This window comes from Onychostoma macrolepis, chromosome 07, assembly GCF_012432095.1.
Source record: "Onychostoma macrolepis isolate SWU-2019 chromosome 07, ASM1243209v1, whole genome shotgun sequence".
In the NCBI taxonomy this organism is placed as follows: Eukaryota; Metazoa; Chordata; class Actinopteri; order Cypriniformes; family Cyprinidae; genus Onychostoma; species Onychostoma macrolepis.
Window position 1 is genome coordinate 45,154,134 of NC_081161.1, and position 14,192 is coordinate 45,168,325.

At 37.1% G+C, this 14,192-nt stretch overlaps 1 protein-coding gene across 1 annotated transcript; it reads left to right on the forward strand.

The window, feature by feature from the left end:
- Positions 1–1,792: 1,792 nt before the first annotated feature.
- On the forward strand, positions 1,793–14,088 carry slc12a10.1 (solute carrier family 12 member 10, tandem duplicate 1). The gene is made up of 26 exons (XM_058781619.1): positions 1,793–2,101; positions 3,460–3,603; positions 3,687–3,762; positions 4,063–4,158; positions 5,007–5,146; positions 5,261–5,371; positions 5,900–6,011; positions 6,565–6,695; positions 6,889–6,973; positions 7,249–7,406; positions 8,085–8,192; positions 8,316–8,439; positions 8,816–8,917; positions 9,172–9,327; positions 9,424–9,523; positions 10,221–10,332; positions 10,457–10,588; positions 10,817–10,923; positions 11,318–11,400; positions 11,485–11,550; positions 11,639–11,743; positions 11,853–11,964; positions 12,463–12,549; positions 12,670–12,805; positions 12,886–12,953; positions 13,150–14,088. The coding sequence occupies exons 1-26, from the start codon at positions 1,793–1,795 to the stop codon at positions 13,286–13,288; spliced, it is 3,099 nt and encodes a 1,032-aa protein (XP_058637602.1). The 3' UTR covers positions 13,289–14,088.
- Positions 14,089–14,192: the final 104 nt, after the last annotated feature.

The window sequence follows — 14,192 nt, forward strand, 5'->3', positions numbered from 1 at the left end:
TATTATGTGTAAATGTGTGTTTTATAATATTTAGAATTGTTTATAAATTTTAACGTATTAATGCATTTTAATTTGATATAGGCTTATGATCGGCCTGTGTGTAGGCTATAAGATTTATTTAAATTTTGGTAATCAATGTGTTGCCTTTTATTGAAATGCACTGACAGGTTTCTTTATTAACTCTAATTGATTATATGTTTCATATCTATAGGCTATTTGTACAGCATCAGGCAAATAGCATGTGCTTCCTTAAAATAAATAAATAAATGTGTTTTATACGGTTTTGCTTTTGCAACGATATACTCAGTGGATGAACGCGAGCATCCAGGTTTTAATAAAATGTTCTTTATAGAGCTGTTTATGGCGCGATAAGAGGAAGTTCTCATGAAATTCTCGGCAAAACATTCATCCTGGACCATAATTTTAGTACTGCGCTTAATTCCAGGAATGATCTGAACCGCTGTGGCACCCGTTTACATGCCTACAGATGAGTCGCACTCCCTAGAATGCTCATAACATGCACAGTCAGGAATGAGCAGTTAGCCAACAAATTGCGCAAGATAAGGTTTGTATACAAACCTGTGTGTGTGTGTGCGCGCATTGACAAATTATGGCATATTTCACAGTTGTGTAAAGCATTGAACACTATGTTAATAAAAGTTTCCTATCCAAGATCACTCGTGTCTTTACACAAGTGAACTTGAGACCTCGAGGCCATAAAGTCTAGAACGTTTGTAAAAGGAGTTTCTCCAAAAGATCGTAAAATCAGTAACAATAAAGTACACTCATGTGTCTTTTGCTGTGCATTTGCCTTTGTGTACCTATATTAAGTAGGCTACTGTCAATTCAGCTAAACGCTTTAATCTCCATATAGCCTACTTTGTTGACTATATATCATAAACGTTCAATCATATCATACAATCTATCAGAAGTCAATTTTTTAGCTCTTTATACCACCTTTTCCATTTACTGTTGCATTCTGTGTAATGTAATATCAGTCTCATATTATATGTCATTATTTGGGTTAATGATTGACCGGAACCAGTTGATACAGATATACCGTTATCAGGATAATCCGAAGAGGAAACGGAGCGCGCTTGACATCTCGTATGTCATGAATTACGCAGAAACCAGAGCTCGTCCACGTGGGATGAGAGGAGGTGTAACATTTGCTATAAATTAAGAATGCCAAGATGATAACCGAACACAAAACTGCAGAGCTGCTCAAAGGGAGATGAAAAAATAATACTGTCGGTGGTGGTGTGCTCTATTTGTTCATTTTTATTTCAAAGTTTCAAAGGAAGAGGAGAGCAGCCGTCAACCAGCTGAAAAACATCAAGTAAGTGGAGTACAATCAAACCTCTTCTTTTATTTTTCCAAATCAACTATTTTGCCAAAAGACAAATATGTCTGTACAAGGAGTTCACCATATCAATGTCACGAGTTTGATAAAAGCAGTAGAATTAGATTGGAAGTGGTGTAGAATCTACAATATGGTGTATTTTTCTTTCTTTCTTTCTTTATTCATTCTCTTGATTTAACTGGGTAAATTATATGAAATATAACAATTTTCATTCATTTAAATTAATTACATAATGTATAAACATTAAAATATATAAAATAAATAGTATAAATGTGTGTTTGTGTTTATTTATTTCTTAAAAAAATAAATAATCGTTAATGCTTCAAAAATGAATTGCCTAATAAAATTAGGTCTAGACCAGCTATTTAGGCCTATTTATTTATTTTGCGTTCCAGGAAAAGCTGATATTCTGAGTTTTCGGGTGTACAAATGGGTCACCGCTTCTCCAAACGCAGGCTGGAGGGCACAGAGAACTTGTCCCCAGGTCGTTTTTCGGTGAGTGAAGAGGCTCCTCCGCATTACTCCTCTTACAGCACCGGCAGTGAGACGGCTGTCACAATGGAAACGCCGACACGAAGGCCGTCAGATGTAATGAACTCAAGGCAGGACAACAGACGACCCTCCATATACAGCACCATAGATGCCATGCCGCATCTCGAGTTTTATGCCAACGCTACCGCCACGGGCCGCATCCGGCGCAGCAGGCCATCGCTGGAGACTCTGCGCAAGGTTGCTGATGTGAGTCATGTGCTTGAAGAAAAAAAGAAAAAAGTAGCCCTGAAGTACCAAAGTATGTAGTTTTAGGACCGCATTTTTAAGACCTTGTGACAGCGCCATCTAGCCATCTTATTATTATTATTCATTTTTATTTTTAACGTAAAAGCGGGTCAGGCCAATTTAAACCTTTTCTAATTATTTAGCTGTGCAAATAAGCGGTTAATTTTGCGGTTATTTTTAACATGTTGTTTTAGTTATTGTTAAATTCATAACCCGTTACTTTAGCGCAAATAATTTACCATGTAATCCGTTTACCGTGCTCTGTTATTCTTAGTTATTTATACATTTGAACAGAATAAAAAATATTTGGCATATGTGAACTGAATACAATTTACTTCTGCGTTGACAAATGGCATACTTCTTCCAGGAAATCTAAGTTTATAACCAGAATACTAGCCTAATAGGCTATATAGCCTAATAAAACAAATTCCGGAGGGGTAAAAAAAACAAACAAAAAAAAACAACAAAAAAAAAAACCAGAGGTATACCTGTTCTGTCGATTTGTGCTACCCTGTCAGATTTTGCTACCTCCCATTAAAACATTAGGTAGTACAATTCGACAACGAAAAATGCTACCTGTCAAATTATGATTTATTAATGTCTACACCTACCACAACCCTAAACCTACACTTACAGTAATGCAAATACAGTAATTATGTGTTATATTCGCGGTTGTGGCTAGAAGGGATACAGCTACCGGAAACCAACAATAAATATTTTTTTTCTACCTATTAGATTGTGTTTTATTAATGTCTACACCTACCCCAACCCTAAACCTACCCATACAGTAATGCATATACATTAAATATTGTTGTTCAACATGAGAAAAAAGACGCAATATTGATTTGCGCATGCGCAGGAAGCCTTGGTAGGAAAATCTGAGAGGTAGGATAAAATGTCAGGACAATACCAACGGTTATATTTAGGTTAAGGAGAATATATCGATATAACTTTAAATAATTATAATCGCCCAATTCAATTGTAAAGTCCTGAAGATGTTTGTTAAAGATGTCTGTTAAAGATCACTTGATCTGGAAAGCATCTGTTGAGTACAAACATCTGACAGACGTCTGTATGTCAGTTCCACGTACATTCTAAATCATAAACATCTTAAAGACATCTAATAGACGTCTTTGACATCTGATATGAAACGTCCTAGACATAGGCTATTGCAGATGAGCAAAAATACGTCTTCCAGATGTAAAAGTAGACGTCAAATAGACGTGTGCTATCAGGGAAACTACTGCTCCGTTGTAAGGTAGTTTTGCATAACTCTATATGAACCTAAATTATGAATATGCATGTATGTATTGGTTTAGGATGCAGAATCCGGCAGTAACACGGGCGACTCTGGTAGGGGAAGCGTTTCTGCGCTACATGAGACTGGAAATGGGTCTGAGGAAAACGGGACAGGAGGAAAGACCGCCCAGCCAGTGCGCTTCGGATGGGTCACTGGGGTTATGGTGAGAAACCGTGAGACGTTCACATGCGTGCGTGCAAACGGCCAAACGCGCGCGTGCATACACGCTCTGTTTCTGTCTTTCAGATTCGCTGTATGTTGAATATCTGGGGAGTCATTCTGTTCCTGCGATTGTCCTGGATCACATCTCAAGCAGGAATCCGTAAGCCTGTGTTTTTATTAATATATAAAACAATCCCGTAAAGTGGTTACTTTTTCACCGGGTCATTCTAGATAAACTGTGCAATGCAATAATGTGACTTCCTATAATGAAACCACAGGCTATTTACTTTGGTAAAGATAATGTTGCTCAAGAAATTCCCACGTCAAAAACATTCATAGGACTTCCCAGAACTGTGTGCAATCTCTCATGAACACTTATCTTTCATGTGTTTTGTCTATTCTGTGAACTGGAGCTCTGTGCAGACATTATGTCCTATTAATTTTTTCCCCTCTGCTTTAGTTCTCACATGGTTAATTATACTGATGTCAGTCCTTGTGACCTCCATAACGGCTCTGTCTGTATCAGCCATTTCCACCAATGGAAGAGTATCTTCTGGTGAGTCACTGGACAAGAGCTTGACATCAAACCTATCAGATTGTGATTATCAGTGATGCTTTGCTGAGTAACTCGTCCTTCGTGGTTTGTGCTACAGACATATGTGACCCTGGACCACAAAACCAGTCATAAGGGTCAATTTTTCAAAATTGAGATTTATACATCATATGAAAGCTGAATAAATAAGCTTTCCATTGATGTATAGGACAATATTTGGCTGAGATAGAACTATTTGAAAATTTGGAATCTGAGGGCGCAAAAATTCAAAATATTGAGAAAATCAATATTTTCAAGTTGTCCAAATGAAGTTTTTAGCAATGCATATTACTAATCAAAAATTCAGTTTTGATAAATTTACAAAATATCTTCATGGAACATGATCTTTACGTAATATCCTAATGATTTTTGGCATAAAAGAAAAATCGATAATTTTGACCCATAATGTATTTTTGGCTATTGCTACAAATATACCCCAGCGACTTAAGACTGGTTTTGTGCTCCAGGGTCACATATAATCATGTGACTTACTGCCTGGTGAGAAGTGTGCAAAAACTCCAATAGATTCTGACTGAAAAAAAAAAAAAAAAAGACCTGATTATTATCTAGAGACCAGGGTACAGTTGTTTAAAATGTTTAATGTGGATCAGAATGATGTGGATTTGGAAGATTTGGTCCAGATCAAAACATTTGAACTACCTATTTTTTAAAGATTTGATACAATATGATAGCTGAAATCCAAATTGCTTTAGAACAACTGGGCCCAGAATATCATAATTGCCGCCACTAAGCAACCAGCATGCATCATATTTCTTTACATTTCTCTCTCACATCTCTCCTCCACCCGTCAGGCGGCGCGTACTTCATGATCTCCCGTACTCTGGGTCCTGAGCTGGGGGGTCCCATCGGTGTGGTGTTTTCTTTCGCCAACGCTCTCGCTTGTGCGCTCAACACGGTGGGATTTTCGGAGACCGTCAGAGATCTTCTCATTGTAAGAATGACTCAAATGAACACAGACTTCTGTTGCATGACATTGTTGCATGTGTGCACTGTGTGCATGTTATGCCATTGTAATATGATAGCCTATATGTTTATGATGCAATAGGAACATGACTCCCAAATTGTGGATTCGATCAATGACGTCCGAATTATAGGATCTATCACAGTCACTGTGCTGCTTCTCATATCATTGGCTGGGATGGAGTGGGAATCTAAGGTACAATCCTGAAAATAAACACGCATTTTACAGTAGAGTCACCATTGGCTATATGTGTCTTATAAAACTTGAGTGATGCATTGGGAAACATCTTCATTCTGCTTTTGAATAATTGAATGTGTGCATGTGTGTGTGTTTGTGTGTGTGTTTAATATACATATTATGTCACAAAAAAATCACCAGCATTTGCTGAAAATGAATTATTTCTTGTCCATTTAATTAATTCAGGGGTTCCTGACCTTTTTTTGTCACCTGAAGCCATTTGATTAACATTTTACTTGAAATTCTTGGTTTCAAGTAAAGCTAACATTTCCCAAAAAGTTAAATATTACTTTTTTTTATTGTATCAATCAACTTTTTTTTTGGTTTTGCTTTTTGAAAGTTATACATTTTTAATGGATATATTTGGATAGTGAGCAGTTCTGTCCCAACATCACGGGCCTGCAGTTTCTTCACACACCTCTAGAGGTTCACAAAGCCCTTGTTATGAAACTCTGACTTTTTCCTTTTCTTTTCATGCTCTCATAGACTCAGATCCTGTTCTTCTTGGTTCTTATGGTGTCTTTCATCAACTATTTTGTTGGCACTTTGATTCCGCCGACTCTCCAGAAACAGTCCATAGGTGTCTTCAGTTACCGCAGTGAGTGTGAAGCGTTCATGTGTCCGTTTGCATGTGCAACAAAGTGTCTGTCAAGAACCAAATAGGTTTTAGTCAGTTCCTAGAAGTTGAATTGGTTTAGAAATATTTAACTTCTATAAAACCAGACAAGATTACTTAGTACCATACAAATAACTGTAAAGATTTATGCAATATTTGCTTGAAAATAAAAGTCATATCATTATTTACTCACTTAGTTTATGGGTTTGGAATGACATGCAAAACAGTTATTCTTCTGTGAAACAAAAGTGCAACTTCTTTTGATTTATGACTTTAGTTTTGATCTTTTCAACTACTTTTAAGGTGTCTTTTTGCTCTTTTTGTAGTTTGATAGACGTAGTCACTATAAAGTGTTATATGGGGAAAAGAAAATGTTGTGAAGTGAAAAAAGAACACTAAATTGTTCATTAATAGCATACAGGTTTAAAGCAACATAAGAATGGCTAAAGAATGGTGTTCGTTTCCTTGCAACACACTCCAGAAATTATTTTGCTAAATAACTAAAGTATTTTGATAACTGCATTGTTTTTTCCAGGCGAGATCTTCTTGGAGAACCTCTTCCCAGACTGGAGAGGTGCGGACGGTGACTTCTTCCGAATGTTTGCCATCTTCTTCCCATCTGCCATTGGGATCCTCGCTGGAGCAAACATCTCAGGAGATCTGAAGGTAATTAACATCTGCAAACATGCCAAAAATAAAGACACTACTAAACTTTGAGTTATTATTATTATTATTATTTGTTCACAGTTCTTGAATACATGAATGAATGAATAAAGTTTCTGTGACAGTGATTTTGATTAGATACTTGTGATTATGGCACTAAGGTGTTAATCAGATCGTGTGTTTGTGAACGTTTCAGGAGCCTGAGATTGCCATCCCAAGAGGGACACTGATGGCCATATTCTGGACCACCGTTAGCTATTTAGCCATTTCTTCAACTGTAGGTGAGTATTTAATGAAGTTTATTGCCAAATTCATATGCCATTACGGGCAACATGAGTTGAGTATCAGCACCGTTTTTTTTTCTAGCCAATGCAGTTAATAAATATAATGACCACCTGTTCATGCTTGTAAAGCAACATAGCAATTTTCTGCATAAGACTGTCCTTATTTTTTATAAATGAAACATCTTCACTTTATCTTTGATTAATGTTAATTAATGCATTTTTAATAGATTTATTGTAGAGTAGAGGTTTAAAAGCCTGTGTTTCTCTGGCAGGAGCGTGTGTGCTGCGCGACGCCTCAGGTAACTTGAACGACAGTCTGCCGCTGAACTTCACCGAGGCGTGCGAGGGTCTGAGCTGCGGTCTGGGCTGGAACTTCACCGAGTGCCAGCAGAGCGGCACCTGCTCCTTCGGTCTCTCCAACAACTTCCAGGTGAGCATCTTCAGTGTGCTGCTGTCCTCTTGAGAAGACACCAGGGACCAGTCTTCTCAGCTGAGGCTGTGAACTAGATTCATAGTTTGGTGTGTGAATGTAAGACGGGTTAGTCTAGTGGTTATAGTTGATCCACTAGAAATAAACATAGTGAAATACCCCTGAACTGACAGCCAGTGATCATCAGGAATTTCTACTGAATGGAGCAAAGCAAAACAGGAAAGATAGATATTCGGTCACCATATTCGGTTTAACGCAAAAGATGTGGCCCAACCAGGCTGACCAAATGAAGACGAGGGATTTTAGGTTTTTTGCATGATTTTTGCCACAGCATTTTAGAGAAAGCTACACTAATCATACCTTTCCTTTTCTTTCTTTCTTGTTTTCAGTTCTTTCTGTTTTTCCTCCTTTCTTTCTTTCTTTCTTAAATGGCTATTTGTCATTTTAAGTTAATTATCATTTTATTGATTCATTCCTTCATACATTCATTTTGGAAGTTGCATTCAAAATCTCAGTGTTTATATGTATATATGGTTTATCTTGACCATATATAATTGTAGGTCATTTATAGTTGAGTTGAATTAATCAAACTGTTCACTACTCTTCTGAATCACTCTTTTAGACGCTCCACTGGTTTGACAGATTAAATCATTTAGCATTAATGTGGTTAATCCCCAGGTCCTGATCCAGGTCTCCGGCTTTGGTCCGTTGATCTATGCGGGCATATTTGCGGCCACCCTGTCGTCAGCCCTTGCGTTTCTCGTTTCCGCACCCAAAGTCTTCCAGGTAAAATGGCATACTCTGAAATAGATAATAGCTAATATGCAACTTCATAAGCTCATCAAAGTGAACATGACCTGTAAAATTCAAACAAAAACACTTTTTTCCACCCACCTCCTCTTGGGACAGTGTCTCTGTAAAGACAACATCTACCCTTACATCGGCTTCTTTGCAAAGGGTTATGGGAAAAACAACGAGCCACTGCGAGCGTATCTGCTGTGTTACATCATTGCCATGTGCTTCATTCTGATCGGTGAGTCGAATAGCAACATACTATTTAACACAACTTGTATTATTCAAAGATAATGTACACTTATATATTACATGCACATTTGTTTATGTGGAATAAAAAAACATTTTAAACATAATTTTGCTAATGCTTTAGCATGCAGCTTTTATGAGCTCATTTTAATTAAGAGATTAAATATTTGCAGGATCATTTCAAATAAACTAGTGGAGACAAAAAAGTGTTTAAATGCAAAAGGTGACTAGGTTGCAGCTAGACCATTTCCTTTATACGTTCTTATACATGTTAAACATGTAATATTGATTTTAAATCAAATGTTGTCGTTTTATACTTGAAGTATTCTGTATGTTTATTGTATAAATCATTTTTAATATCTCCACAGCTGAACTGAACGTAATCGCTCCTCTGATCTCAAACTTCTTCCTCTGTTCTTACGCTCTCATCAACTTCAGTTGTTTTCACGCTTCTATCACTAATTCACCCGGTGAGTAAAAATAAAATGAATGAAAATGATTCGACTGAATAGGTTATACACACATAAAATTACATTGAAGTGATTGAGATTGTTGAAACTTTGCTGTAGGAAACTAATATAAATAATATAGAATATTTACACAAATAATGAATGTACAATGATAGCCAAACAAAAATGCAATATGTAAACAAGTAATGCTTACATTTAAGCTGCTTTTTGAAAGCCTGTTGAGTTTCCTGAACATGTCTTCTGCTCATTTTCAGGGTGGAGACCATCGTTTCGGTACTTCAGCCCCTGGACGGGTTTGTTTGGTGCCGTTATTTCTGTCGTACTGATGTTCTTGCTCACCTGGTGGGCAGCGCTCATTGCTTTTAGTTTAATCATCTTCTTATTCGGCTACGTCGCCTATAAGAAACCCGGTGAGATGTTGAGCCTTCAAAATAATGATCGCACTGAATTGTATCCTTTTACAAAAAAATGATGAGGATGTCTGAACGTTTTTTGTGTCGTTCAAGAGGTGAACTGGGGTTCGTCTGTCCAGGCCAGTACCTACAACATGGCTCTGTCCTACTCCGTGTCTCTCGCAGGAGTCGAAGATCACGTCAAAAACTACAGGTCAGATAGAAGAGAATGAGCACAAGGCTGCGAGCGATAGAAGCACAATCCATTTTTAATTCATGTTTCTGGTTTTATTGTGAATGATTCATCAGTGCATGTTATTAAAATGCTTTGTGTTCTTTGACCTTAATGTTGAAATCATTTTAATCACAAAGGGGCTATTTAATAAAGATAACCAATAGCTATAGTCATAAATAAGTATGAGATAAAAAGTAAAAAATCATTAGTTGAAACTGAGACATTTTAATTTGTCATAATTTTGATTTAGTACGTCAATTATGAGATGACATACATTTTTACTTTTTAATGTCACAATTTCAAATTTTTCTTTCGTTGTTATGGCTTATATCATTATGCCATTTCTTTTGTTGTTTGTACTTTTAGTCAAACTTTTTAATCTCAATATTTTGATTTAATATTATGATTTACCAAAGCGTGATTTTATTTTTATTTTTATTTTTTTTGGTGGAAAAGGGCTTCCATAGTAATGCCCACTTTTCACCATCTGATGATGATAATAACTAGTAATAATTTGGTAGTCAGTCCTGATGGATAAAATCAAGTCCTGTTTTATCTGCTGAATGATCAACAGCAGTTCAATCCATTGAATAGCCTCACTTTCATTCACTTTAATTAAAATAATGTTTACCGTGATATAGGTCCATATATTTACTCGTTCATTTCGTCTCATCAGGCCTCAGTGTCTGGTTCTGACGGGTCCTCCGACTCTGCGTCCAGCACTGGTGGACTTTGTGGGCTCTTTCACTAAAAATGTCAGTTTGATGATTTGTGGCGAAATTCTCATGGTAAGAACCAGCTGAATGATGTAGAACTGCTTTAGTTTTCTTTCTTTGGCAATTAAAAAAAAAAAAAAACTTGAGACAGTTCTGCTGCCCTAAAAAAAATCATGGCTCTGTTTCTTGCTTTTAGGATGATGTGAAGTCTGTGTCTCAGCGCAATTCTAATGACATGGTAAAGTGGCTCAATCAGAGGAAGGTCCGTTCCTTTTACACGGCCTTCAAGGCATCCAATCTGAGAGAAGGAGCCCGGCATCTTCTACAGGTTACTAACACCTCGATGCTTAGTAGAACATGAGTAGAACAGATCACTGTGCAAATCGCTTTTTGCATGAAATATTACATACGGTTGTAATTTCAGTGAGACAATTACTGTACTTTAAAATGGTTTTGTACATAGCACAAAATGACTCCTCGTGTTTTATGCATAAAGCATTAGTGATTAAATTTTTTTCCTAACGAGTTTGTTTATTGGATTATTTTGTCTCTTAAGGCTTCTGGTTTGGGAAAGTTGAAGCCGAATATACTGGTGATGGGATTCAAAATGAACTGGCAGGAAAGCAGCAGTAAAGGCATAGAGGACTATATCAACACCATATAGTGAGTGAAAATAACCTTGCACTTCCAGAGATTTGTACAGAAAGGAGTAACAGTAATGCAAAATCTCATTCTCTTGAGTGCAATGCAGAAACAAACATTACTTAACTTGTAAAGTGTTTATACACCATGAAAGTTTTAGTTCTTCTACTTTATGCTGTTTTTAATAATAATAAACTTGGTAAAGTAACCTTTTCTGAAGAGAATCTCTGTTAAGAATGAGAATTTGGAGGGAAAATATGAAAATATGGGAGGGAATGTGAAAATTGGAGGGCAAATGTGAATATTTGGCATATGTCTTCATGTAAATTACTGTGACCTGAAATTGGTCTTGGAATGAGACCTGGACATGTTTTTGTGAGATTCACTCGAATAAACTATTTTTGTTTGCTCTCAGTGACTCTTTCGATTCCAACCATGGCGTGTGTGTTCTCCGCATGGTGGACGGACTGGACATCCGAGACGAGTTAGAGACTGAGGGTATGTTGTGTTTGTCTGTGTGTGTGTGTTTGTGTTGTACGATAATTGAACAATTGCAGTAATTGTATGCTGTGTGTTTGACAGTCAATCAGGCTTTTGAGGTGGACGAGGCCATAGAGTCTGATGATCAGATTTCAGACGCTGATTCAGGTGAATAAACCGATCGATTCGTCTTCTCTTTGTTCTTCAACCTTATCTCGCTCCTCGGTTCTCCTTTAATCTAATTCTGCCCTTTTAGATGTCGACAACACAACGAGCGTGCCAATCGATCAGATCAAAACTGTGTTCCAGAGCAAACAAGGGAAGAAGACCATTGACGTGTACTGGATCTCTGATGATGGAGGTCAGATATGGATTGGACTCATTACAAGGCTTCAATTGTCATAATTTGGGTCAACAAACAGTTAAGTAATGCAGTTAAAGTCCTTAAAATCTCCCTCTCTTTGTCTCAGGTTTGACTCTGTTAGTGCCATACTTGTTGAGCAGAAGAAAACGCTGGAGACGGAGCAAAGTCAGAGTGTTCGTCATTGGAGAGCAGCAAACCATGGAGAATGACCGCAAAGAGTGAGATTTGTGAATCATTTTAATCATCTGAACTATCTGGACCATTACCTATAGGAAAAGGAAAAGTGTGACTATCTCACATTTATTCTAGATAGGAATTTGATTAAATGGAGAACTGTTTCTTCTTAGAAGGAAAAAGTTCCCAAAAAGCAGAACAGATCTCATTAATGTCTCAAACTGTGCTCGGATTTGCCAAAGTCATAAAATCAGAAAAATCAGGTTATCCGAATCATTGGATTTAAAAGAATCATTTGAATCACTTGAATCAATAGGGAATAATCTAAATCATCAAAATTATTAGTCAGCAAAATTATTAAACTCCATAAATTCAAGTTCCTTTACAATTCAAAGCATAAGTTTTAAAGCAAAGAGCGTTTTGCATCGTCTGCTTGTATTTTGAAAATGTAGATAAAAGCTTACTGCAACTCTATACACCGATTTGTTCTTGAATATTTATTATTTAACTAACCTATTAATAAAATCTCTTATCTTGCTCAGAATGATGATTTTGCTCCAGCGTTTCCGACTGGACGTTCACGATGTGATTGTGATGACGGACAGCGAACGGCCGCCCCTTGCCAAAAAGTAGGTTTACCCCAAACGGGTCTGAATTTAATTCATATGAAATCAATTTGAAGCAAAGAAAGAGATGCGCTGTGGTAATAAGAACCGAATGCTGTAACAGAACGTCTTTGTTGTCATTAGCATGAGGCGCTTTGAGGAAACGCTCGCCCCCTTCAGGCTGAATGAGGGACAGCTGGACGAGAGGACTACGCAGCAGCAGAGGACAGAGTTCCCGTGGAAAATCATGGACAAACAGATGGACGCTCTGAGACTCAAGGTGTGTGTGTTTGACCTCAGTGTCCAGCTACAATAATAAATCCAACTCACCAGCTCAAAGTCTCTTTCCTCCTTTGACAGTCGGAGAGGAAAGTGCGGCTGAATGAAATCATACGGAGGAATTCGAAGCACGCCGCGCTGGTTCTAGTGTGAGTATTGACTGTAATTCCATTAACCATTACTGGCTGCTGGTCAATATGTAATTCATACACAAAGCACAATCTGATAATATTGGAGCCTCATAAATCATCAACGTTTGAAATGTAAGAATCATAATTTGAGGGTAAACACACCTGTTAATTATTAATAAACATGTGTGTGTGTGTGTGTGTGTGTGTGTTTTAGGTCTCTCCCCGTACCGCAGGCGGATTGTCCCAGTTGTCTCTATATGGCCTGGTTGAACACGCTGAGCTGCGGTCTGCACTGTCCAGTCCTGCTCATACGAGGAAACCAGCAGAACGTCATGACCTTCTACTGCCAGTAACACAGACACAGCATTTACTCACTCATCCTGGCTCTTTAAGGCGAGACACTACACACAAATTGCATGGCTTTTTTCATGTTTCAGAATAGTGGAAGGAAAACATTCAAAATACACTTGCGTTCTTATTTGCACTTTCTCTATTTCTGTATGTAGAAGTCAGCTACAGTCTATTTCTTTAAAGGCCAATCTCTCAAAACGAGTTTTTATCTCCACTTTCGCAGCACTTACATGAACAACATTTTAGAGTTTTATTCCTGTCTATATTCTGAATGCTTTTATAGAAGGGTTTGCTTTTTATTACTGCACTTTAACGCTTTGCATCTGTAGATTTCAATTATAATGCATATCTGTAAAGGCCATTTTCTCAAAATGAGTATCTGTCTCCAATTCAGCAGCACCTACCTGCATCATATTTTACAGTTTTATTCTTGCTTATATTCTGAAGGATTTTACAGAGGGGTTTGTTTGTATATCGATCATTTGATTTTACTCAACATTGTATTCTGTAAAACATGTTGAAATTTGAACATAGAAAGAGAAATCCAAACTTTCCTCTCATAACATAATCCCCTCTTCATAACTTAAGATTTCAGAAAACTTGGAATACAAAAAAACAACAACAACAATGTAATCAATCAACTGGGAAAGTCTGGTGATATCTGTTAGTTATTTTTTCTGCCATTTGCCAATGCTGTGTTGCCTTAATAGATATGTAATCTGACATGTGCAATTCATGGATTTTGTTTGTTGTTTTGTTGTGAATTTATGGTCTTGTATGGTGAAATTATTCAGTTGCTGAAAATTATTAAAAAGAAGAAAAAAAAATAGTTTATCATGTTAATGAAAAATATTTTAATTTCTACAGTTGTAATTATTTTTGAGCTTTGTGAGGGGGCAGCTGCAT

Coding starts and splice junctions, on each gene's coding strand:
- slc12a10.1 (XM_058781619.1), top strand. CDS start 1,793: ATGGGTCACCGCTTCTCCAAACGCAGGCTGGAGGGCACAGAGAACTTG. Junction 6,012..6,564: donor AGGTGTCTTCAGTTACCGCA/GTGAGTGTGAAG, acceptor TGTTTTTTCCAG/GCGAGATCTTCTTGGAGAAC. Junction 11,744..11,852: donor CTGGATCTCTGATGATGGAG/GTCAGATATGGA, acceptor TCTTTGTCTCAG/GTTTGACTCTGTTAGTGCCA.